We start from the raw sequence: 24,642 nt of genomic DNA on the forward strand, positions 1-24,642 counted from the left end.
GATGGAAGGAGGAGGGCTATGGATGGAATGGAGAGATGGAAGGAGGAGGGCTATGGATGGAATGGAGTGATGGAAGGAGGAGGGCTATGGATGGAATGGAGTGATGGAAGGAGGAGGGCTATGGATGGAATGGAGTGATGGAAGGAGGAGGGCTATGGATGGAATGGATGGAATGGATGGAAGGAGGAGGGCTATGGATGGAATGGAGGGATGGAAGGAGGAGGGCTATGGATGGAATGGAGTGATGGAAGGAGGAGGGCTATGGATGGAATGGAGTGATGGGAGGAGGAGGGCTATGGATGGAATGGAGTGATGGGAGGAGGAGGGCTATGGATGGAATGGAGGGATGGAAGGAGGAGGGCTATGGATGGAATGGAGGATGGAAGGAGGAGGGCTATGGATGGAATGGAGTGATGGAAGGAGGAGGGCTATGGATGGAATGGAGGGATGGAAGGAGGAGGGCTATGGATGGAATGGAGTGATGGAAGGAGGAGGGCTATGGATGGAATGGAGTGATGGAAGGAGGAGGGCTATGGATGGAATGGAGGGATCGAAGGAGGAGGGCTATGGATGGAATGGAGTGATGGAAGGAGGAGGGCTATGGATGGAATGGAGGGATGGAAGGAGGAGGGCTATGGATGGAATGGAGTGATGGAAGGAGGAGGGCTATGGATGGAATGGAGGGATGGAAGGAGGAGGGCTATGGATGGAATGGAGGGATGGAAGGAGGAGGGCTATGGATGGAATGGAGTGATGGAAGGAGGAGGGCTATGGATGGAATGAGTGATGGGAGGAGGAGGGCTATGGATGGAATGGAGTGATGGAAGGAGGAGGGCTATGGATGGAATGGAGTGATGGAAGGAGGAGGGCTATGGATGGAATGGAGTGATGGAAGGAGGATGGCTATGGATGGAATGGAGGGATGGAAGGAGGAGGGCTATGGATGGAATGGAGTGATGGAAGGAGGAGGGCTATGGATGGAATGGAGTGATGGGAGGAGGAGGGCTATGGATGGAATGGAGTGATGGGAGGAGGAGGGCTATGGATGGAAGGGAGGGATGGAAGGAGGAGGGCTATGGATGGAAGGGAGAGATGGAAGGAGGAGGGCTATGGATGGAAGGGAGTGATGGAAGGAGGAGGGCTATGGATGGAATGGAGGGATGGAAGGAGGATGGCTATGGATGGAATGGAGTGATGGAAGGAGGAGGGCTATGGATGGAATGGAGTGATGGGAGGAGGAGGGCTATGGGTGGAAGGGAGGGATGGAAGGAGGAGGGCTATGGATGGAAGGGAGGGATGGAAGGAGGAGGGCTATGGATGGAATGGAGGGATGGAAGGAGGAGGGCTATGGATGGAATGGAGTGATGGAAGGAGGAGGGATATGGATGGAATGGAGTGATGGGAGGAGGAAGGCTATGGATGGAATGGAGTGATGGGAGGAGGAGGGCTATGGATGGAAGGGAGGGATGGAAGGAGGAGGGCTATGGATGGAATGGAGTGATGGGAGGAGGAGGGCTATGGATGGAATGGAGGGATGGAAGGAGGAGGGCTATGGATGGAATGGAGGGATGGAAGGAGGAGGGCTATGGATGGAATGGAGTGATGGAAGGAGGAGGGCTATGAATGGAATGGAGGGATGGAAGGAGGAGGGCTATGGATGGAATGGAGTGATGGGAGGTGGGCTATGGATGGAATGGAGGGATGGAAGGAGGAGGGCTATGGATGGAATGGAGTGATGGGAGGAGGAGGGCTATGGATGGAATGGAGGTATGGAAGGAGGAGGGCTATGGATGGAATGGAGTGATGGAAGGAGGAGGGCTATGGATGGAATGGAGGGATGGAAGGAGGAGGGCTATGGATGGAATGGAGGGATGGAAGGAGGAGGGCTATGGATGGAATGGAGGGATGGAAGGAGGAGGGCTATGGATGGAATGGAGTGATGGAAGGAGGAGGGCTATGGATGGAATGGAGGGATGGAAGGAGGAGGGCTATGGATGGAATGGAGGGATGGAAGGAGGAGGGCTATGGATGGAATGGAGTGATGGAAGGAGGAGGGCTATGGATGGAATGAGTGATGGGAGGAGGAGGGCTATGGATGGAATGGAGTGATGGAAGGAGGAGGGCTATGGATGGAATGGAGTGATGGAAGGAGGATGGCTATGGATGGAATGGAGGGATGGAAGGAGGAGGGCTATGGATGGAATGGAGTGATGGAAGGAGGAGGGCTATGGATGGAATGGAGTGATGGGAGGAGGAGGGCTATGGATGGAATGGAGTGATGGGAGGAGGAGGGCTATGGATGGAAGGGAGGGATGGAAGGAGGAGGGCTATGGATGGAAGGGAGGGATGGAAGGAGGAGGGCTATGGATGGAAGGGAGGGATGGAAGGAGGAGGGCTATGGATGGAATGGAGGGATGGAAGGAGGATGGCTATGGATGGAATGGAGTGATGGAAGGAGGAGGGCTATGGATGGAAGGGAGGGATGGAAGGAGGAGGGCTATGGATGGAATGGAGTGATGGAAGGAGGAGGGCTATGGATGGAATGGAGTGATGGAAGGAGGAGGGCTATGGATGGAAGGGAGGGATGGAAGGAGGAGGGCTATGGATGGAATGGAGGGATGGAAGGAGGATGGCTATGGATGGAATGGAGGGATGCAAGGAGGAGGGCTATGGATGGAATGGAGTGATGGAAGGAGGAGGGCTATGAATGGAATGGAGGGATGGAAGGAGGAGGGCTATGGATGGAATGGAGTGATGGGAGGAGGAGGGCTATGGATGGAATGGAGGGATGGAAGGAGGAGGGCTATGGATGGAATGGAGTGATGGGAGGAGGAGGGCTATGGATGGAATGGAGGTATGGAAGGAGGAGGGCTATGGATGGAATGGAGTGATGGAAGGAGGAGGGCTATGGATGGAATGGAGTGATGGAAGGAGGAGGGCTATGGATGGAATAGAGGGATGGAAGGAGGAGGGCTATGGATGGAATGGAGTGATGGAAGGAGGATGGCTATGGATGGAATGATGGAAGGAGGAGGGCTATGGATGGAATGGAGTGATGGGAGGAGGGCTATGGATGGAATGGAGGGATGGAAGGAGGAGGGCTATGGATGGAATGGAGGGATGGAAGGAGGAGGGCTATGGATGGAATAGAGGGATGGAAGGAGGAGGGCTATGGATGGAATGGAGGGATGGAAGGAGGAGGGCTATGGATGGAATGGAGTGATGGAAGGAGGAGGGCTATGGATGGAATAGAGGGATGGAAGGAGGAGGGCTATGGATGGAATGGAGTGATGGAAGGAGGATGGCTATGGATGGAATGATGGAAGGAGGAGGGCTATGGATGGAATGGAGTGATGGGAGGAGGGCTATGGATGGAATGGAGGGATGGAAGGAGGAGGGCTATGGATGGAATGGAGGGATGGAAGGAGGAGGGCTATGGATGGAATGGAGTGATAGAAGGAGGAGGGCTATGGATGGAATGGAGTGATGGGAGGAGGAGGGCTATGGATGGAATGGAGTGATGGGAGGAGGAGGGCAATGGATGGAATGGAGTGATGGAAGGAGGAGGGCTATGGATGGAATGGAGTGATGGGAGGAGGAGGGCTATGGATGGAATGGAGTGATGGGAGGAGGAGGGCTATGGATGGAAGGGAGTGATGGGAGGAGGAGGGCTATGGATGGAAGGGAGGGATGGAAGGAGGAGGGCTATGGATGGGAGGGATGGAAGGAGGAGGGCTATGGATGGAAGGGAGGGATGGAAGGAGGAGGGCTATGGATGGAATGGAGGGATGGAAGGAGGATGGCTATGGATGGAATGGAGTGATGGAAGGAGGAGGGCTATGGATGGAATGGAGTGATGGAAGGAGGAGGGCTATGGATGGAATGGAGTGATGGAAGGAGGATGGCTATGGATGGAATGATGGAAGGAGGAAGGCTATGGATGGAATGGAGTGATGGAAGGAGGATGGCTATGGATGGAATGATGGAAGGAGGAGGGCTATGGATGGAATGGAGGGATGGAAGGAGGAGGGCAATGGATGGAATGGAGGGATGGAAGGAGGAGGGCTATGGATGGAATGGAGGGATGAAAGGAGGAGGGCTATGGATGGAATGGAGTAATGGGAGGAGGAGGGCTATGGATGGAATGGAGTGATGGAAGGAGGAGGGCTATGGATGGAATGGAGGGATGGAAGGATGAGGGCTATGGATGGAATGGAGTGGTGGAAGGAGGAGGGCTATGGATGGAATGGAGTGATGGAAGGAGGAGGGCTATGGATGGAATGGAGAGATGGGAGGAGGAGGGCTATGGATGGAATGGAGTGATAGGGCTATGGATGGAATGGAGTGATGGAAGGAGGAGGGCTATGGATGGAATGGAGTGATGGAAGGAGGAGGGCTATGGATGGAATGGATTGATGGAAGGAGGGCTATGGATGGAATGGAGTGATAGGGCTATGGATGGAATGGAGTGATGGAAGGAGGAGGGCTATGGATGGAATGGAGTGATAGGGCTATGGATGGAATGGAGTGATGGAAGGAGGAGGGCTATGGATGGAATGGAGTGATGGAAGGAGGAGGGCTATGGATGGAATGGAGTGATAGGGCTATGGATGGAATGGAGTGATGGAAGGAGGAGGGGGAGAATTCCGACATGAGAAGAGGAGGGAGTGATGGCAGCAATAGCGAGGAAGACAGATAAAATGGGAGGATTGGGAGGAGAGTGGAATTATGTAGGAGGATATAGTATAGACTATAGATGGATGAGAGGAGGGGAGTGATGGCGGTGGAGGCCATACGTTATACCCAGTAGCTTCCTGTGCATCTGACTGTAGAGTTCTCCAGACCTGTATTGTCCCTGTCTGGGTTTCATCACCATATCCGTGACCAATCATACACAGTCTCATTGGAGCCTGGCAACCAACCACAACAGAGGATATAGCACTATCCTTCAGCTACATTAAAACCCACACGTGATTAAATAGGAATTAGATGAGGATAGTTAGTGTTACTGTACTTGGGCCTTTGCAAATCCTGACAAACAACTACTAAACACACCCATAAAATGTGATAATGCCTTGGTCTTTCTGTTATACTAGCTCTGTCCCTCCCACACACTCTCTCTAAAGACCAGTTTGGTAAAGAGGTAGACATTTCACAAGCATTGGCATAGCAACAAAACAGTAGCTACTTGGCTAATGCCTTTCCTGCTGGGTAGAATATATAGGCCACTGCAATAAAACAGCAATATCATTACATTCTTACAAGACATAAACATCTGCTTATGAGGCTTTTCCGAGAGGAAAGGGCTTGTCATGACACAGGAGATCATTTTAGCCCCTCGGGTTCACAGGAAAATATGGTAGCCTAACTTTCTCAACTCCAGTCCTCCAGGACATCCAGCAGCACATATTTTTGTTGTAGCCCCCCCTAAACAAAACTCACCTGATTCAACTCATTAAGGGCTTTATGATTAGTTGTCAAGTTCAATGAGGTGTACTACAACAAAATGTATACTGTTACTTGGGTGTACTGGAGGAATGGAAAACACCGGACTAGTGGCCACTGCCTCTTCCTAGAAAGGAGGTTAACCTCACCTAGATTTTCTTACAATTTATGTGCTTTCCCCTTTTAAAGCTTGAATACATTTGACGAAGAAAATCAAGATATATAGCCACTGATTCTTGAAGAATATAACTTAAAATGCCCCATCAGCTTAGTTCTACTGTCGTACCCCCATTAGAACCCAAAACATAAACATGTTTTACTCCCATTCTTCTCTTCAGGTCCTCTCAAGCTCTGTAAGGTTGGATGGGGAGCGTCGCTGCACACATTATCAGGTCTCTCCAGAGATGTTCGATGGGGTTCAAGTCTGGGTTCTGGCTGGGCCACTCAAGGACATTCAGAGACTTGTCCCGAAGCCAATCCTGGGTTGTCTTGGCTGTGTGCTTAGGGTCGTTGTCCTGTTGGAAGGTAAACTGTCGCCCCAGTCGTGGTCCTGAGCGCTCTGGAGCAGGTTTTCATCAAAGATCTTGGTGTACTTTCCTCTGATCATCTTTCCTTCGATCTTGACTAGACTCCCAGTCTCTGCCACTGAAAAACATCCCCACAGCATGATGCTGCAACCACCATGCTTCACCGTAGGGATGGTATTGGCCAGGTTATGAGCGGTGCCTGGTTTCCTCCAAACGTGGCAATTGTAATTCAGGCCAGAGAATCTTGTTTCTTATGGTCTGAGAGTCCTTTAGGTGCCGTTTGGCAAACTCCAAGTGGGCTGTCATGTGCCTTTTAATGGCTTCCATCTGGCCACTACCATAAAGGCCTGATTGGTGGAGTGCTGCAGAGATGGTTGTCCTTCTGGAAGGTTCTTCAATCTCCACAGAAGAACTCTGGAGCTCTGTCAGAATGACCATCGGGTTCTTGGTCACCTACCTGACCAAGGCCCTTCTCCCCCGATTGCTCAGTTTGGCCAGGCGGCAAGCTCTAGGAAGTGTCTTAGTGGTTCCCAAACTTCTTCCATTTTAGAATGATGGAGGCCATTGTTGTTGCCATACCAGGCAGTGATGCAACCAGAGGATGCTCTCGATGGTGCAGCTGTAGAACCTTTTGAGGATCTGAGGACCAATGCCAAATCTTTTCAGTCTCCTGAGGCGGAATTGGTTTTGTCGTGCCCTCTTCCGACTGTCTTGGTGTGCTTGGACCATGTTAGTTTGTTGGTGATGTGGACACCAAGGAACTTGAAGCTCTCAACCTGCTCCACTACAGCCCCGTCGATGAGAATGGGGGTTTGCTCGGTCCTCCTTTTCCTGTACTCCACAATCATCTCCTTTGTCTTGATCATGTTGAGGGAGAAGTTGTTGTCATGGCACCACACAGCCAGGTCTCTGACCTCCTCCCTATAGGGTGTCTCATGCCACTGTTGTGTCATCGGCAAACTTAATGATGGTATTGGAGTCGTGTATGGCCGTGCAGTCATGAGTGAAAAGGGAGTACAGGAGGGGACTGAGCACGCACCCCTGAGTGGCCCCTGTGTTGAAGATCAGCGTGGCGGATGTGTTGTTACCTACCCTTACCACCTGGGGGCGGCCCGTCAGGAAGTCCAGGTTCCAGTTGCAGAGGGAGGTGTTTAGTCCCAGGGTCATTAGCTTAGTGATGAGCTTTGAGGGCACTATGATGTTGAACGCTGAGCTGTAGTCAATGAACAGCACTCTCACATAGGTGTTCCTTTTGTCCAGGTGGGAAAGGGCAGTGTGGAGTGCAATAGAGATTGCATCATCTGTGGATCTGTTTGGGCGGTTTGCAAATTGGAGTGGGTCGAGGGTTTCTGGGATAATGGTGCTGATGTGAGCCACGACCAGCCTTTCAAAGCACTTCATGGCTACAGACATGAGTGCTTCAGGTTGGTAGTTATTTCGGCAGGTTATCTTAAGTGTTCTTGGGCACAGGGACTATGGTGGTCAGCTTGAAACATGTTGGTATTACAGACTCAGACGCAAAACATTCCTGTAGCTTAGCATCTCTTGGGGACCTTCAATGCTGCATACATTCTTTGGTACCCTCTGTGGCTCGACACAATCCTGTCTCGGAGCTCTACAGACAATTCCTTTGACCTCATGGCTTGGTTTTTGCTCTGACAGGCACTTTCAACTGTGGGACCTTATATAGACAAGTGTGTGCCTTTCCAAAGCATGTCCAATCAATTGAATTTACCACAGGTGGACTCCAATCACATTGTAGAAACATCTCAAGGATGATCAATGGAAATAGGATGCACCTGAACTCAATTACAAGTCTCATAGCAAAGGATCTGAATACTTATGTAAATACAGTATCAGTTTTATTTCAATACATTTCCACAAAAAAAAACAGTTTTCGCTTTGTCATTATGGGGTAGCGTGTAGATTGAGGAACATTATTTAATACATTTTTGAATAAGGGCTGTAAGATAAAATGTGGAAAAAGTCAAGGGGTCTGAATACTTTCCAAATGCACTGTATCTTAGTCATATCTGTATAATGTTAGATTAGCCTAGAAGCTATTTTGGCTAGGGCACCCTGTAGCGTGGCTAAATGCATTAGATCAAGCACACAGATCCAAGCTTACAACAACAAATTACAAATGACATCATCTCTTGATGATGCAGTTGACTTTGTAGTATGCTTATCCTACCGCTAATCACAGCAGTGTTCTGGTCCCTACAGTGTGTAACAAATCGCACCCTATTCCCTATATAGTGCACTACTTTTGACCACAGCACTAGTCAAAAGAAGACCACAATAGAGAATAGGGTACCATTTGAGAGACAATATGACAGTCTGTACAAAGCCTTCTCAGGCAGAGCTGATGCTGGGAATGAACCAGGACAACCTAGAGACTTGGGTTGAAAACGTCTTTAATGGTTCCAACAAATAGCAGAACAAAGCCCATGGCTCTGTCCCAATACTTCAGAGATGCACCCTTCCTTCCATGTTTCCTTAAGGTCAGTGATGGGGCAGGGGAAAGCAAAGTTATCACATTATTTCCACCAATCCAGATTCGTGATTACTTCAGAAAAGGAAGGACGGATGCATTTCTAAAGTATTTCAACAGGGCCCAATATATTTACATAAGGTTGAGTTGACATAATTTGGGGTGATTTAGGGAGAAAGTGAGGATTACACTCCACAAATCACCAGATATTATGGGGACATCATCGAGATCTCCATCTCTACATAGCTCTATTACCTTAATGTGTATTCATAATGTCATCAAACCAAATCGCACAGGGAACACCAAGGTATAGATGTAAGTGTATTTAGTGATAAATCAAGGACCACATGACGTATCCAATTGGACTACTGTTAGATGCTTCATTGCCTCTAGGTTGACGTGTTCCAACATCTACACTACCACACCACTTAGAATGCATATATTTTGTGTGGGTTCTACTTGAGAAACCTGAGTAGAATGGTTGGCAATTCTAGAACCTTCTAGAACACTGCAGGTCTACTATAGATCAGACAGACCACAATCGATACAAGACACTTCAAAAACCCTCAGTTGTGAGAAAACACAATGAAAGGCTGGGATTCAATCCGATCGCGCTTTGTTGACAATGCGCCATTTAAAGGACAACTTCGGATTGAGCCGATATATGCAGTGTCCACCGTTAAAACGGTCTCCACAAAAACGGGAACATTGCCTTTAAGGTGCATTGTCGACAAAGCGCGATCGGGGTTGAGTCCATCCACATTTCTCTCGCTCTTTCTCCCTCTGCTCCTCTTATTAACGGTCTGGCCGTTGGAGGCAGAAGAGTTTGGCCTGGTGATCTCCAGAGGCAGTGACCACCATAGAGGCTTCTCTGTGAGGGAGGAGGAGAGAGTCAGATGAGAATAGGAGCCTTTCTGGCCCAAGTAAGTAGAATACAAGATCCTCATAACCACTGATACAGGGTCAGACGTTTTGTTCATAAGCCTAATTGAAAAGGTTAGGATCTGTGATAAGCGTGTGTGTTGGTGTGTGTACCTGTTAAGTGTGAAGTCGAGGATCTCCGCCTGGTGGCCACGGTACTCTGACACCATGGTTCCCGAGCGGGCATCCCACAGCCTCACCGCCCCGTCCAGACTACAGGTGGACACCACAGAGGATGACTCCTCCCACTGCAGTTTAACAATGCCAGCCTGACACACACACAGTCAGTTATAGAGCATATAACAAGGCATATGAAAATAGCAGAGCAACACGTCTCTACAATCCATGATCAGAGGATTATTGTGGGTTTGGTTGTGAGTCTGTTGGATGACTGGTTTCTTACCTGGTGCTGACACGTGTGTCTGAGGACCTGTGAGGAGAGGTCATAGATAGCCAGGGTCCCATGCAGATACGCCACCGCTATCAGAGGCAACCTGGACAACAGAGAACACAGCATCGTTCAAAACATGGCAACTGTTACACACCGTATGCCATGCAGTTCATGTAAGGTTAACTTGTGATTCTGGTCTTATGTTAAAAACATCAAGTCTTACACATTGCAGAACCCCACTGACTCCACCGAGTTGGTCTCCTCAGCATCCTCCTGAGAGGCTTTGGCTTTGCCCCCGTCCACAGAGAACACACCCAACACCTACACACCCCATTAGATACATTCCAGTTAGACAGCATATACCAACTGATAAGTAGCAGGACACCACATCTCGAAAACCCACACCATGTTGGTCAATTGAACACGACAGAACATTTTCTTGTGAGTAATGCATGTCAATCTCCCCATGTCATCTGTCCCACCATGTAAACCCAGAAGTACTGTTTTCATTCCCACTATCCTCTGTACGTGGTCTCTACCGTAGCTCCAGTAGTTACGTGGTCTCTACCGTAGCTCCAGTAGTTACGTGGTCTCTACCGTAGCTCCAGTAGTTACGTGGTCTCTACCGTAGCTCCAGTAGTTACGTGGTCTCTACCGTAGCTCCAGTAGTTACGTGGTCTCTACCGTAGCTCCAGTAGTTACGTGGTCTCTATCCCACAGTAGTTACAGATGAAGTCGGAAGTTTACATACACCTTAGTCAAATACATTTAAACTCAGTTTCACACAATTGGTAACACTTAATCCTGTTAAAACTTCCCCAACATAAGTCAGTTAGGATCACTACTTTATTTTAAGAACGTGAAATGTCAGAATAATAGTAGGGATAATGATTTATTTCAGCTTTTATTTCTTTCATCACATTCCCAGTAGGTCAGAAGTTAACATGCACTCAACTAGTATTTGGTAGCATTGACTTTAAATTGTTTAACTTGGGTCAAACGTTTCGGGTAGCCTTCCACAAGCTTCCCACAATAAGTTGGGTAAATTGTGGCCCATTCCTCCTGACAGAGCTGGTGTAACAGAGTCAGGTTTGTAGGCCTCCTTGCTCACACATGCTTTTTCAGTTCTGCCCACAAAATGTTCTATAGGATTGAGGTCAGGGCTTTGTGATGGCCACTCCAATACCTTGACTTTGTTGTCCTTAAGCCATTTTGTTGTCCTTAAGACCCAAATTGGTCTACACGGACATGTTCTGGCCTGGTTTAGGTCTTATCTGTCGGAAAGATATCAGTTTGTCTCTGTGAATGGTTTGTCCTCTGACAAATCAACTGTACATTTCGGTGTTCCTCAAGGTTCTGTTTTAGGACCACTATTGTTTTCACTATATATTTTACCTCTTGGGGATGTTATTCGAAAACATAATGTAAACTTTCACTGCTATGCGGATGACACACAGCTGTACATTTCAATGAAACACGGTGAAGCACCAAAATTGCCCTCGCTAGAAGCATGTGTTTCAGACATAAGGAAGTGGATGGCTGCAAACTTTCTACTATTAAACTCGGACAAAACAGAGATGCTTGTTCTAGGTCCCAAGAAACAAAGAGATCTTCTGTTGAATCTGACAATTAATCTTAATGGTTGTACAGTCGTCTCAAATAAAACTGTGAAGGACCTCGGCGTTACTCTGGACCCTGATCTCTCTTTTGAAGAACATATCAAGACCATTTCGAGGACAGCTTTTTTCCATCTACGTAACATTGCAAAAATCAGAAACTTTCTGTCCAAAAATGATGCAGAAAAATTAATCCATGCTTTTGTCACTTCTAGGTTAGACTACTGCAATGCTCTATTTTCCGGCTACCCGGATAAAGCACTAAATAAACTTCAGTTAGTGCTAAATACGGCTGCTAGAATCCTGACTAGAACCAAAAAATTTGATCATATTACTCCAGTGCTAGCCTCTCTACACTGGCTTCCTGTCAAAGCAAGGGCTGATTTCAAGGTTTTACTGCTAACCTACAAAGCATTACATGGGCTTGCTCCTACCTACCTCTCTGATTTGGTCCTGCCGTACATACCTATACGTACGCTACGGTCACAAGACGCAGGCCTCCTAATTGTCCCTAGAATTTCTAAGCAAACAGCTGGAGGCAGGGCTTTCTCCTATAGAGCTCCATTTTTATGGAACGGTCTGCCTACCCATGTCAGAGACGCAAACTCGGTCTCAACCTTTAAGTCTTTACTGAAGACTCATCTCTTCAGTGGGTCATATGATTGAGTGTAGTCTGGCCCAGGAGTGGGAAGGTGAACGGAAAGGCTCTGGAGCAACGAACCGCCCTTGCTGTCTCTGCCTGGCCGGTTCCCCTTTTTCCACTGGGATTCTCTGCCTCTAACCCTGTTACGGGGCTGAGTCACTGGCTTGCTGGGGCTCTCTCGTGCCGTCCCTGGGGGGGTGCGTCACCTGGGTGGGTTGATTCACTGTTGTGGTCGGCCTGTCTGGGTTTCCCCCTTTGGGTTGTACCGTGTCGGAGATCTTTGTGGGCTATACTCGGCCTTGTCTCAGGATGGTAAGTTGGTGGTTGTAGATTTCCCTCTAGTGGTGTGGGGGCTGTGCTTTGGCAAAGTGGGTGGGGTTATATCCTTCCTGTTTGGCCCTGTCCGGGGTGTCCTCGGATGGGGCCACAGTGTCTCCTGACCCCTCCTGTCTCAGCCTCCAGTATTTATGCTGCAGTAGTTTATGTGTCGGGGGGCTAGGGTCAGTTTGTTTATCTGGAGTACTTCTCCTGTCCTATTCGGTGTCCTGTGTAAATCTAAGTGTGCGTTCCCTAATTCTCTCCTTCTCTCCTTCTTTCTCTCTCTCGGAGGACCTGAGCCCTAGAACCATGCCCCAGGACTACCTGACATGATGACTCCTTGCTGTCCCCAGTCCACCTGGCCATGCTGCTGCTCCAGTTTCAACTGGCCTGGGCCCTAGGACCATGTCCCAGGACTACCTGACATGAGGACTCCTTGCTGTCCCCAGTCCACCTGGCCATGCTCCTGCTCCAGTTTCAACTGTTCTGCCTTACTATTATTCAACCATGCTGGACCTGAGCCCTAGGACCGTGCCCCAGGACTACCTGACATGATGGCTCCTTGCTGTCCCCAGTCCACCTGACTGTGCTGCTGCTCCAGTTTCAACTGTTCTGCCTTATTATTATTTGACCATGCTGGTCATTTATGAACATTTGAACATCTTGGTCATTTTCTGTTATAATCTCTACCCGGCACAGCCAGAAGAGGACTGGCCACCCCACATAGCCCGGTTCCTCTCTAGGTTTCTTCCTAGGTTTTGGCCTTTCTAGGGAGTTTTTCCTAGCCACCGTGCTTTTACACCTGCATTGTTTGCTGTTTGGGGTTTTAGGCTGGGTTTCTGTACAGCACTTTGAGATATCAGCTGATGTACGAAGGGCTATATAAATAAATTTGATTTGATTTGATTTGATTTTGCCACAACTTTGGAATTATGCTTGAGGTCATTGTCCATTTGGAAGACCCATTTGCGACCAAGCTTTAACTTCCTGATGTTATGCAGGTGAGTGAGGACCCAAAAGCGACTTAACAGAAACTGAGTTTATTAAAGTCCAAACAGAAAATAACAAATCCTGAATCCTTAACAGGAAATGTCCAAACGGGGAATAACAGAAATCCTCTAGTCTGTAGAGGGGAATAACAGGATAAGCGGCCACAGACTGCAGGTCCCTTCGGGTAGGCGCAGGCCGTAGCTGACAGAGACACCTGCTCACACGCAGCATCTGATGAAGGCAAAACACGACAGGACGGAACAAGAACACAGCACAGCAAACAAGGATCCGACAAGGACAGAAGCAGAAACAGAGAAAGAAATAGAGACTTAATCAGAGGGCAAAATAGGGGACAGGTGTGAAAGAGTAAACGAGGTCGTTAGGAGAATGAGGAACAGCTGGGAGCAGGAACGGAACGATAGAGAGAGAGAGAGGGATAGAGAGAGGGAAAGAAACCTAATAAGACCAGCAGGGGGAAACGAATAGAAGAGAAAGCACAGGGACAAGACATGACAATATATGACAATACATGACACCTGACTGATGTCTTGAGATGTTGCTCCAATATATCCACATTATTTTCCCCCCTCATGATGCCATCTATTTTTTGAAGTGCAGCAGTCCCTCCTGCAGCAAAGCACTTAGTGTACGTATACTTCTGACACACTGGAATTGTGATACAGTAAATTATAAGTGAAATAATCTGTCTGTAAACAATTGTTGGAAAAATTACTTGTGTCACGCGAAGTAGATAACCTAACAGACTTGCCAAAACTATAGTTTGTTAATTTAATCTCTTAGAGCTACCCCCTACTTTTTTCAATTTCCACCTGAAGACATACCCAAATCTAACTGCCTGTAGCTCAGGCCCAGAACCAAGGATATGCATATTCTTGGTATCATTTGAAAGGAAACACTCTGAGGTTTGTGTAAATGTGAATTGAATGTAGGAGAATATAACACCATAGATCTGGTAGAAGAAAATACAAGGAAATAAACATATGTTTTCTGTTTTTATTGTTGCTGCATCATCTTTCAACTGAACAAGAACATCCAAACATACAGATAGGATGCTTGGGGTGGTTTGAATGAAGAACATAAGATGGCAACAGTATTTGAAAAAGGTTTCAGAAAGATATCTTCAGGAATGAGTGAGCTACATGATATTGAGCTACATGATATTGAGCATGTAGTCATCCAGATGTCCCACACAAGTTGCCCAAATGTACCCAAGTGGCCGAATTGGTACAGAGATACATTTTAAGTAAATGACTATATACAAAACACTAAAATGCAATTCTAACAACCCCCCCCCACCACACCACAAAAAAATGACATTTTTAATAAATGTAAAATAACAAGGGTAACTATTTACACACATTCAATGTATAATGTACAATATTGTGAAGACCCTCAGTCCTCTACACAATATTGTTCTTCTGATGCCATGCCCAATAGCAGTCTCTTTCTGCTGTAAAGCAGAGGGTTACTGAACAGCTGGTGCAGGTGATGGGGCATTTCCTGTGACACAGAACACAACGACGTCTCCCTACTGTGCCCTTTTGCCCTGAGGCACATTCATGCCTGCAGAGATGAATCTGGGCAGGTGAACACTACTGGTTGGAGGAGAATGGACAGAGGTAGAGGGGACAGAAGGTGCTGCAGTGGACTTGCTGTAGCTAGCAAGCTCCTGGATGAGCAGCTCCCTGAAGGCTTGCTGTGAGATGGGTGGCTGTCCACAGCTTAGCCATTTCCTTCTGGAGGATGAAGGCATTCACCACAGCAACGTCAATGAAATGATAGAAAAACGTCTTGTACCATTTCATTGCCTTGTGGAGAACATTGTAGTAGCCAATCAGTGCATCTGACAGGTCCACACCTCCCATGCTCTTGTTGTTGTCCTTCATGGCTGCAGGAATGGGGACATTTTTTGTGGTCCATGCCCCAGTAGCACCCTTCACACGCGTGACGACGTGATCTCAACTGAAGGACTTGTGGATACTGAAGCACATGACCACCTCTCTGGTATCCATCCACTTCACAAACAGCAGGCCATCTTCACGGATCCATCGCATGGTACCCCGCTCAGCCCCCTTAGGCCTGCCGTTCACCTTTGTCTTTGGAAAGCCCACTCTGTTGGTCCGAATGGTGCCACAAGCCCACACATCCCGCTTCCTCAGGTCTGCAAACAGGGTAGGGCTTGTGTAGAAGTTGTCCACAAACAGTTTGTAGCCCTTCCCCAGGAGTTGAAAATCGAATAACTGCATAACAGAGTCATAGCTAGGTCCCTTACCGGTCGCAAAACTGCTCTTCCCCTCATAAACAAATAAATTGCACGTGTATGCACACGCAGAATCAGCCAAAACAAACAGTTTGTAACCCCATTTAGTTGGTTTGTTACGCATGTATTGTTTTAGGCCAATTCTGGCCTTTGAGGCTACCATCCTCTCATCGATGGAAACGTTCTGGGCAGGCTGAAAATAGGTTTTGCAAGCCTCAACGATGCTGGGGTAGAGAGGTTTTATTTTGCACAGCCTATCAAACCTTGCTGTGCCTTTCATCTTCTCATTGTCCTCATCAACTTCTGGGTCACTGATATAAAGCGCCCGTGAGATTGTCAGAAACCTTTTGCATGATATGACAGTGGATGGGAAAGGCAGTTGATAGAGGGGAGCAGTTTTCCAGTAGTCTCTCAGGGTTTTTAGCTTCCATCCCTCTTTCTTGTCTGCTTGCTTCTTAGCACCATACTTATTTGTGTTCGACACCAGGGAATCAACAACTGCCGAGGTGAAAAACGGCTGAAAAAGTTGCATGGGGCTGTACTTAGAGGGCATGTCCAGCTGAGGTCCCGATGGCCTCTTCGGTCTGAATACTGGAGGTGTAGGCAACACATCCTCCTCCAGCACAGAGTGCCAACGACCCTCCTCCTCTCTGGTTGCAGGTTTCGCTCTACCCCACCTCCGCTTCTTTGTCACAGACTTCCCACCTGGCAGGGCGGGGGTAGGTGTGGAGCCGGAGACAGCAGGGGTCCAGCTAGATGATCCAGCTCCTGTGGGGGATGGGCACCTTGGCAATGGGGGCTCCCAATCAGAATCGGAGAAACACAGATTATATTAGAGTAGGAAACGTATATCACTAAGGTGAGGTTCTGTTCCGTTCCATGTTTAGATAAAATACATATAATATTTACAGACACACAAACACCTAAAATGTAGAGCCATATGGCGCCACAACAAACATTTCATTACTGAATATATATATATATATATATGTCAAATATTTCAAACAGCATGAGAATTACTTACCAATCAAGAATGGCATCTTCACCATACAGAAACATGTCCTCAAATTGGGAGTCGAAACTTGACATACAATCCGATAGATCTTCTTGTAATTCTGTGTCACTTTCTCTATCAATCTCATCAATAATATCATGTAGATCTGTATACTTGGACTTTGCCTTTGATTTTCCAGATTTACTCGCCATAATTCCTTCAATAAAATAGCGGAAAATGATCTTGACTCAATACTGCTTCGCGCAAACAAAGTGGCTCCTTCGGGTAGAAATTCCAATGGCAAATGGCTGTGTTACGCTCGAATCAATAAAGGTACAATTTTAAAAAATTGTTCAAAAGCTGGTCTTCCCGGATATAAACATTAGATATTGCCGTTTACCTCAGCCCATTGTCTGTCTACCAAGCAAGATTTCAAGACAATCAGTGGTGATTGGGCAGAAATACAGTCATTCAAAGAAGCACTGGTGATATCATTGGCACGCAATGAGGTCATTGTTTGATGTGTTCAAATCAGTTCCTTTCGGTCAATACGCCTGTAAAAAGAACCATCAAGTATGGTTGTGTTACTAACAGAGGATTACAATGAAACCAACCATGACTAGATAAACGTAAATGTAGTGTGAGTAATTGCATCGAATGTCTCATTGAAAGTTGAAGGATACGGAATTCATGACACAAGCAGTTTACAAAATGTGTCGTTTTATGCTATAAAATTGGATTTAATCGAACAAAACAACTATTTATTGTGAAGATTGGACTTTTTGTATTGCCAAAAGAAGATCTTCAAAGGTAAATGATTATTTTAGTGCCAATTCTGGCTTTTTGTGACGCTATAATGCTTGGTTGGAATATGCTAGTAATACTTGTGTGTGTGACGCGCTGTCGTCAGATTATCGTAAGGATTGCTAAGAAGATGTATCTAACATCATTTAAAAGCTTAACATGTATTTACAAGAATGTTTAATATTATGAATTGTGTATTTAGTATCTTTGCGCTATGCTATTTCACCAGATGTTAGCCTATGCGGGACGCTAACGTCCTGCATAGCCTAAAGAGGTTTTAACAAGAAATTTGTGGAGTGGTTGAAAAAAAAAAAAAAGTTTCAATGACTCCAAGCTAAGTGTATGTAAACTTCCGACTTCAACTGTATGTGTCCTCTCTCCTACAGTAGTTATGTGTCCTCTATAATACAGTAGTTATGTGTTCTCTATAATACAGTAGTTATGTGTTCTCTATAATACAGTAGTTATGTGTTCTCTATAATACAGTAGTTATGTGTTCTCTATAATACAGTAGTTATGTGTTCTCTATAATACAGTAGTTATGTGTTCTCTATAATACAGTAGTGCCCGCTGCCCACCTTGCCAGTGGCAGTGTTGATGAGCTTGGCACGGCCGTCCACGGAGCCCGTCAGCACCAGAGAGCCATCCTTGTTACAGGCCAGGCACGTCAGCGCCCCCTGGTGTCCATCATGACCTGAGGTGGCCAGAGAAGCGAGGAAACAGTTGAGTGGGGATAGAAGTTGTTCCTTACCGCTGGTCCAGTGGCAGTTATTACTGTTTTATCCTCAGAAAAGTCAAGATTAGGATTTGGGGTTTGGTCATCTGCTCTAGGTACTCAGGACCGGAGTTGTAAGCTATGTACACTAATAAACACAATCCACACTGATTTTCATGAGGAATTCCACACCTATTCCCAGTGACCATGACACACATCCTGCTGTCTGGCAGTAGTGGGGAGGGTCACATACTGTGTTCAGGCGTGCGACAACTTGGCCAAACTCACCTTTAATCACATGGGTGGCATTTCCCTGCTTGAGGTCCCAAAGTCGTACGTTCCCATCTTCATAGCCCACCACAGCTCTCTTCCCTGTGGAGAAAAGACAAAGTTGTTACATGTTCAACCTGGCAGCACAGATCATGGCAGAGTGTTCTGTACTGAATTGTCCTTTATGCTTGGCTGGGGAGACAGTCTCACCGTCTGGCAGGACCTTTCCACTGGTCGACTGGCAGCCAGGGCCCTGCAGGGTCTTACAGTCACCCCCTGGGATCTTCCACATCCAAACGTTACCGTCCGCCATGCCCGCCAGCAGCACTGGGGCGCAGGGGTGCCACTCCATCCACTAACACACACACACACTTCAGATGCCAAAACTTGATTAAACTACCCAGCTTAGTCAGGCTGAATCAGGTGTGGCAGTGTGTTCCTGCTGGTATACAATAAATATGCGCACCCTGTTTCGGGCCGGGCTGCGTTCTCCCTCACCTCCAGGTCTCCCACCTCGAAGGACCACACCTCCTGCTTGGTCTCCACCTTCCAGACCTTGATCAGCCCACTCATGTCCCCAGTGGCCACCAGGGAAGAATCATGGCTGAATAAAACACTTGTCACGGAGTCCTTATGGCCTACGGTTGTGGAAAAAGAAGGACTGGGGTTAAATATTGGGAGCAACACAAATATCTGTTTATTCTGAGCTCAACTATCCTGTAGCATAAAGAAATGTCCAAAGCTAAATTAAAAGCACAACAACTAATTAATGACAGCTTGGAGAGTATGGAGACTCACCTGTACATTCAAACAGCACTTCCCCGTCACTCACTCTCCAGACATAGGCCTTGTCATCCTCTCCTCCGGTCACAGCCAAGCTGTTTGTGGCTGGGTCCAGACTCACACAGAACACAGAGCCTGGAAAACACAAGTCAATGTAACAACAGAAATATAAAAAAAGAGACCCATGCATGTCCCTGGCCTATCCAATAGCTTTTACCCTGTCTCCTTCCCTTCAATACATGAAATGACTGTGAAGTCATCCACCCTTTACTGTCAAATCCTATCAATATAGTGGTGGTGGTGACCAGCAACAGCCACTGAGTTGTTTAGTGACTGAAAGAAAAGCAATAGTCAGGTGATATAGTTAGCTAGCTAGTACCCGTGTGTTTGGAAAAGGTGAGTTCGCTGTCATCTTGCTCCTTTTCCTGCTCCATCTCGTCGTCGGTATCCCAGTCTTCCTGTTCATTGTCTCCGTCCTCAGTCTCTCCGACGTCCACGTCCTCGAACTCCTCCGCCAAATCATCTGTCCGTCAGAGTGAGGTATTACTGTACTTGACACATGTACCTCTCTTAGTTTTATACCACGACATTAACTCATAGAAGGTCTAACCAAGACAATGCCCCAAGCGTTCAAGAGACAACTTATTTTGCTCAATCAATGACAGTCCATGTAGCAAGTCCTCATACAGTTATAAGGACATGAACTAAATGACACCCCTAGAAGCATCTGATTCTGACCAACTGACGTTATCTAGCTAGGCATGCAACCATCATTACCTGGGTTTTGCTCTGTTTCGTTAAGGTCGATGACTTCTATAATCTCTTCATCCCCGTGGAATTGTACCGAATTTTCGTCCGAGAAATCCATGATAGCTAGCTAGATGTTACTAAGGTGGCTAACTTAAATTAGCTGCCTGACTTGAGAGCTGAAAAGTTTGCTAACGCGACAAAATGTTGAAAACAGGTTAAGAAAATATGTTAAGTCAGTCACAGAAAACGCTAAAGATTGTTATTTCTTGGTGCTGACCGAAGAACAAATACGAGCTATAGAGAAAAACATCTAAATAGTATCCCCATGTTTTTTTTCACATGTGAAAGTCTCCGGAAGTCTCTGGCACTCCGTTATTACGTCAATAAAACATTTGATACGATTGGTGTTTCACCCTGAATCTTGACACGCCCCCTTCATAGTAACAACCAATCCATGTCGAAGTGGGCGGGACTTCTTCAACCTGACGACTTCATCGGAGAGTAATATACAAATCCAATTTTGATAAACTTCCATATCTACTGGGTGAAGTTCCACAGTGTGCCATCACAGCAGCAAGATTTGTGACCTGTTGCCACGAGAAAAGGGCAACCAGTGAAGAACAAACACCATTGTAAATACAACCCATATTTATGCTTATTTATTTTCCCTTGTGTACTTAACTATTTGTACATTGTTACAACACGATATATATATAATATGACATTTGTAATGTCTTTATTGTTTTGAAACTTCTGTATGTGTAATGTTTACTGTTAATTTTGATTGTTTATTTCACTTTTGTATATTATCTACCTCACGTGCTTTGGCAATGTTAACACATGTTTCCCATGCCAATAAAGCCCCTTGAATTGAATTGAATATCCTTGTACACTAGATGGCACAAAAACACCATTATCATCATGCTGGCTTTCATCCTTCCTCTCTTCTGATATAGCGTTTCCCAACTCCGGTCCTCGAGTACCTCCAACAGCACACATTTTTGATGTAGCGCCGGAAGAAAAGCACCTGATTCAACTTGTCAAGGGCTTGATGATTAGTTGGCAAGTACTATCGGCTGCGCTTGTCCGGCTACAACAAACACGTGTACTGTTGTGGTACTCAGGACCGGCGTTGGGAAACACTCTTCTAATATAACATTTTCTGGTAGACTAATGTGAAATTATCTGAACACAGAATAGGTGTAAAATAGATGGCACAAGTTCCACCTACCCTATTGGATCTGCTAACGTACTGTATATATATCCAGATTATTATTTATTATTATTTAGTAAGGAGTAGGGCCTAGGGCTCGATTTGGAATTGGGCCCAATGTGAATTTCCTCTAATCGGCTATCCAATCAGACATAAGTATTTATGACATGTGACTTTGGGAAAACGGGTCCCCTCAATAATGCAACTTGTTATTCCCTTCATAAAAAAGGCTCTATGACTGCTGTTATTTCCAGTTTAGGCTTCTTCTCGTTTTTGCAAACAGCCTGTCGCCGTGAGTATAGACATGTTTCCTTTTTTGCTAATTTCTCATTTGTGTGCAATGCATTGTCCTCGTAATTTTCTATATTTTGATTTAAAGTTAAGTGTTCTGGTAGTTCTGTTAACTGTGTAAATAGTGTGCCTGTGGAATTGTAGTGATTGAGTGGGCACCAGCTGAAGGGCAGGTGCATTAGCTTCTTTGCATCCACAACTCTTCCCAGGAGGGCTTGTATATTGGCGATGCACTTGAGTCAATGTTTGAATAATTTCAACAGCCACTAATAAACATGTACTTTGTATCTCAAACTACAAGATGTCCGGGCGTGGAAAGAATGCTGTCTCCAAATCGAAGACTTCCACAAGTCGCTCTGTCAGGGCAGGTCTCCAGTTTCCTGTAGGCCGAATTCACCGTCTGCTGAAGAAGGGACATTACGCCGCTCGCATTGGTACGGGAGCTGCAGTCTACCTCGCTGCCATACTGGAGTATCTCTGCGCTGAAGTCCTGGAGCTCTCGGGCAACGCGGCCCGTGACAATAAGAAGTCGCGCATTGCTCCACGGCACATCCAACTAGCTGTGCGGAACGATGAGGAGCTGAACACGCTGCTGGGTGCGGTCACCATATCGGAGGGTGGTGTCCTTCCAAACATCCAAGCCGTGTTACTTCCCAAGAAGAGCAAGCTACCTAAAGACGACGGCAGCAATGCCAACGACGTCCAGTCTCAAGAGTTTTAAAATGTACCTACAAGCTTTTACCGCAAACTCGTCTCTTTCACGGTTTTCCTTAATAAAATAACAATTTTAAAGTGTCTTTGGTGTTGGCCAGCTGATGCACTGCAATGACCTATGTTAAGCTTTATTTAAACGTTTTGGGTCAACTCAAGAAGTGCTTTCAAGTCAATCATTGACACTTTTGCCCCCAAAAAAATGCTTCTCAGTTTGAGAAGTTGTTACAGAAATAATGCCAGTTCACTGGAATTTGAATTGACTGACTTCAATTTGAATGGATCCCCAACCCTGCAAGGAATGCGGTAGGCCTACTGGTTTCATGAGCTAAAACCAATACCCTGGGATTGTGTGGGGTTCTGACTGCTCCAACACATGTGCATAACTGGGTTCTAGTGAGTTTTAAAAACTAGGGCATTGCAGAACTGAATCTTAATGGTTTGTTTTCCATCCAAAAGCCGGTGTAATAGTGTTTTGAAGTAACTTGAGCTAGCTGGAAATGTGGCTGGAGCCATCCAATTTTGAATCCTTTGGGTTGCTCAACTGGTTTGGACTATTAATTAGAGGGGTTGTGATGCAGAGAACCATTTTTTTTGAGCCCAGTGACCCCGGGGGAAACAGAATTTAGAATATGAGTGAAATTTGCATCAATATTGAGTAACTGGCCCTGGCTTGACTCTCTCCCTATGCATGCTAGACAGACCTTTTCAACTTTATATTGAGTTCCTTTTCATGTCTAAGAGTGACTGCCATTGACTATAAATGAAAGCACTTGTCTGTTCAGGTCTGAGTCTTTGATCCTAGGGGGTAGGCCTGGCATGGGGTTGCCCCACGGGCGTTGTACCCGGGAGGGTTTCACTGATGAGCAGACCTTCAGCGTGGACAAACACTGCAGTACTGCACCATGATCAGGAAAACCAGTCAAAAGCACGGTGGCTAGGAAAAACTCCCTAGAAAGGCCAAAACCTAGGAAGAAACCTAGAGAGGAACCGGGCTATGTGGGTGGCCAGTCCTCTTCTGGCTGTGCCGGGTAGAGATTATAACAGAAAATGACCAAGATGTTCAAATGTTCATAAATGACCAGCATGGTCAAATAATAATAAGGCAGGTAACCTGGGTAGAATGGTTGTCGGTACATAAGGTAAATGCTATACCATGTGAGGAGGCGTATTTTCTTATGGCTTGATATTACTTGAAATCAGGGGCGCAACTTTGTTTTAAGAAGTGAGTGGGACATATTTTTCACTCCAAACAGCCTACTGCTCGACGGCAACCGAATGGTCCTAAAGCACACTATTTCCTTGTTTTGTATCACATTCCAATAAACCTGACGGGACAAAAATGCACTTTAAGAATGTGGTGGGGTGGGCGGACATATCGTCGTCATCCCCAGTGAAAGTTGCACCCGTGCTTGAAATGTACTATTAGTGCAAAATGTTTATCCATAGTTATGTCAGATGTGATTTGTTTGTGTATGATAATGAGAGGATTTCCGATAGCAAAAGAAATATAGGCAACATGACATGTATTGTTTCCATGGTTTCTCCTTCCTCTTTCTCAATCCATCTAAATCCCCAATCTGTCTAGAAAACACATGAAACAATGTTCTTCAGGTCTACGTTTGTCCTACTTGCTCAGACATGCGATAACTGAACTGTGGGTGGGCTTCTTTAAACTGTCATGGGGATGACATAACAGTCAGACACCAGAATCAGTCATAATTGATGTCAGTTTATCACAAAAATGAGCCTGTTTAATATTGACACTGGGATGGTGTACCAACACACACACACACATACTGTACATGCACATAAGAAAGCGCACACACATACACTACCTGTCAAAAGTTTTAGAACACCTACTCTCATTTAAGGGTTTTTCTTTATTTTTACTATTTTCTACATTGGAGAATAATAGTCAAGACAAACTATGAAATAACACATGGAATCCTGTAGTAAACAAAAAAGTGTTGAACAAATCTATATATATTTTATATTTGAGATTCTTCAAATGGCCATCCTTTGCCTTGACGACAGCTTGGCACACTCTTTGCATTCTCTCAACCTGCTTCACTTGGAATGCTTTTCCAACAGTCTTGAAGGAGTTCCCACATATGCTGAGAACTTGTCTGCTTTTCCTTCACTCTGCGGTCCAACTCATCCCAAACCATCTCAATTTGGCTGAGGTCGGAGAATTGTGGAGGCCCCGTCATCTGATGTAGCACTCCATCACTCTCTTTCTTGGGCAAATAGGTCTTACACAGCCTGGAGGTGTGTTTGGTCATTGTCCTGTTGAAAAACAAATGATAGTCACACTAAGCCCAAACCAGAGGGGATGGCGTATCACTGCAGAATGCTGTGGTAGCCATGCTGGTTAAGTTTGCCTTGAATTCTAAATAGATAACAAAGTGTCACCAGCAAAGCACCCCCACACCATCACACCTCCTCCATGCTTTACGGTGGGAAATACACATGCAGATTTCAT

General features: G+C 46.2%; 3 protein-coding genes across 3 annotated transcripts; 1 reads left to right on the forward strand and 2 right to left on the reverse strand.

Moving 5' to 3' along the window:
• Positions 1-8,372: 8,372 nt before the first annotated feature.
• On the reverse strand, positions 8,373-20,304 carry LOC124010850 (angio-associated migratory cell protein-like). The gene is made up of 11 exons (XM_046323575.1): positions 19,970-20,304; positions 19,572-19,715; positions 19,208-19,327; positions 18,908-19,047; positions 18,620-18,764; positions 18,428-18,511; positions 18,003-18,118; positions 10,002-10,099; positions 9,791-9,881; positions 9,502-9,656; positions 8,373-9,337 (listed from the first exon to the last, which is right to left on the reverse strand). Exons 1-11 carry the CDS (start codon positions 20,058-20,060, stop codon positions 9,262-9,264), a joined length of 1,260 nt encoding a protein of 419 aa, XP_046179531.1. The 5' UTR covers positions 20,061-20,304; the 3' UTR covers positions 8,373-9,261.
• LOC124010851 (piggyBac transposable element-derived protein 4-like) lies at positions 14,226-17,983 on the reverse strand. Its single transcript, XM_046323576.1, has 2 exons — positions 16,651-17,983; positions 14,226-16,425 (listed from the first exon to the last, which is right to left on the reverse strand). The coding sequence occupies exon 2, from the start codon at positions 16,177-16,179 to the stop codon at positions 15,325-15,327; it is 855 nt and encodes a 284-aa protein (XP_046179532.1). The 5' UTR covers positions 16,180-16,425; positions 16,651-17,983; the 3' UTR covers positions 14,226-15,324.
• Positions 20,305-21,088: 784 nt separating the features above from the next.
• LOC124010852 (late histone H2A.2.2-like) lies at positions 21,089-22,241 on the forward strand. Its single transcript, XM_046323577.1, has 3 exons — positions 21,089-21,107; positions 21,385-21,447; positions 21,748-22,241. The coding sequence occupies exon 3, from the start codon at positions 21,748-21,750 to the stop codon at positions 22,165-22,167; it is 420 nt and encodes a 139-aa protein (XP_046179533.1). The 5' UTR covers positions 21,089-21,107; positions 21,385-21,447; the 3' UTR covers positions 22,168-22,241.
• The last annotated feature ends 2,401 nt before the right edge of the window (positions 22,242-24,642 follow it).

Source organism: Oncorhynchus gorbuscha, linkage group LG23, assembly GCF_021184085.1.
Source record: "Oncorhynchus gorbuscha isolate QuinsamMale2020 ecotype Even-year linkage group LG23, OgorEven_v1.0, whole genome shotgun sequence".
In the NCBI taxonomy this organism is placed as follows: domain Eukaryota; kingdom Metazoa; phylum Chordata; class Actinopteri; order Salmoniformes; family Salmonidae; genus Oncorhynchus; species Oncorhynchus gorbuscha.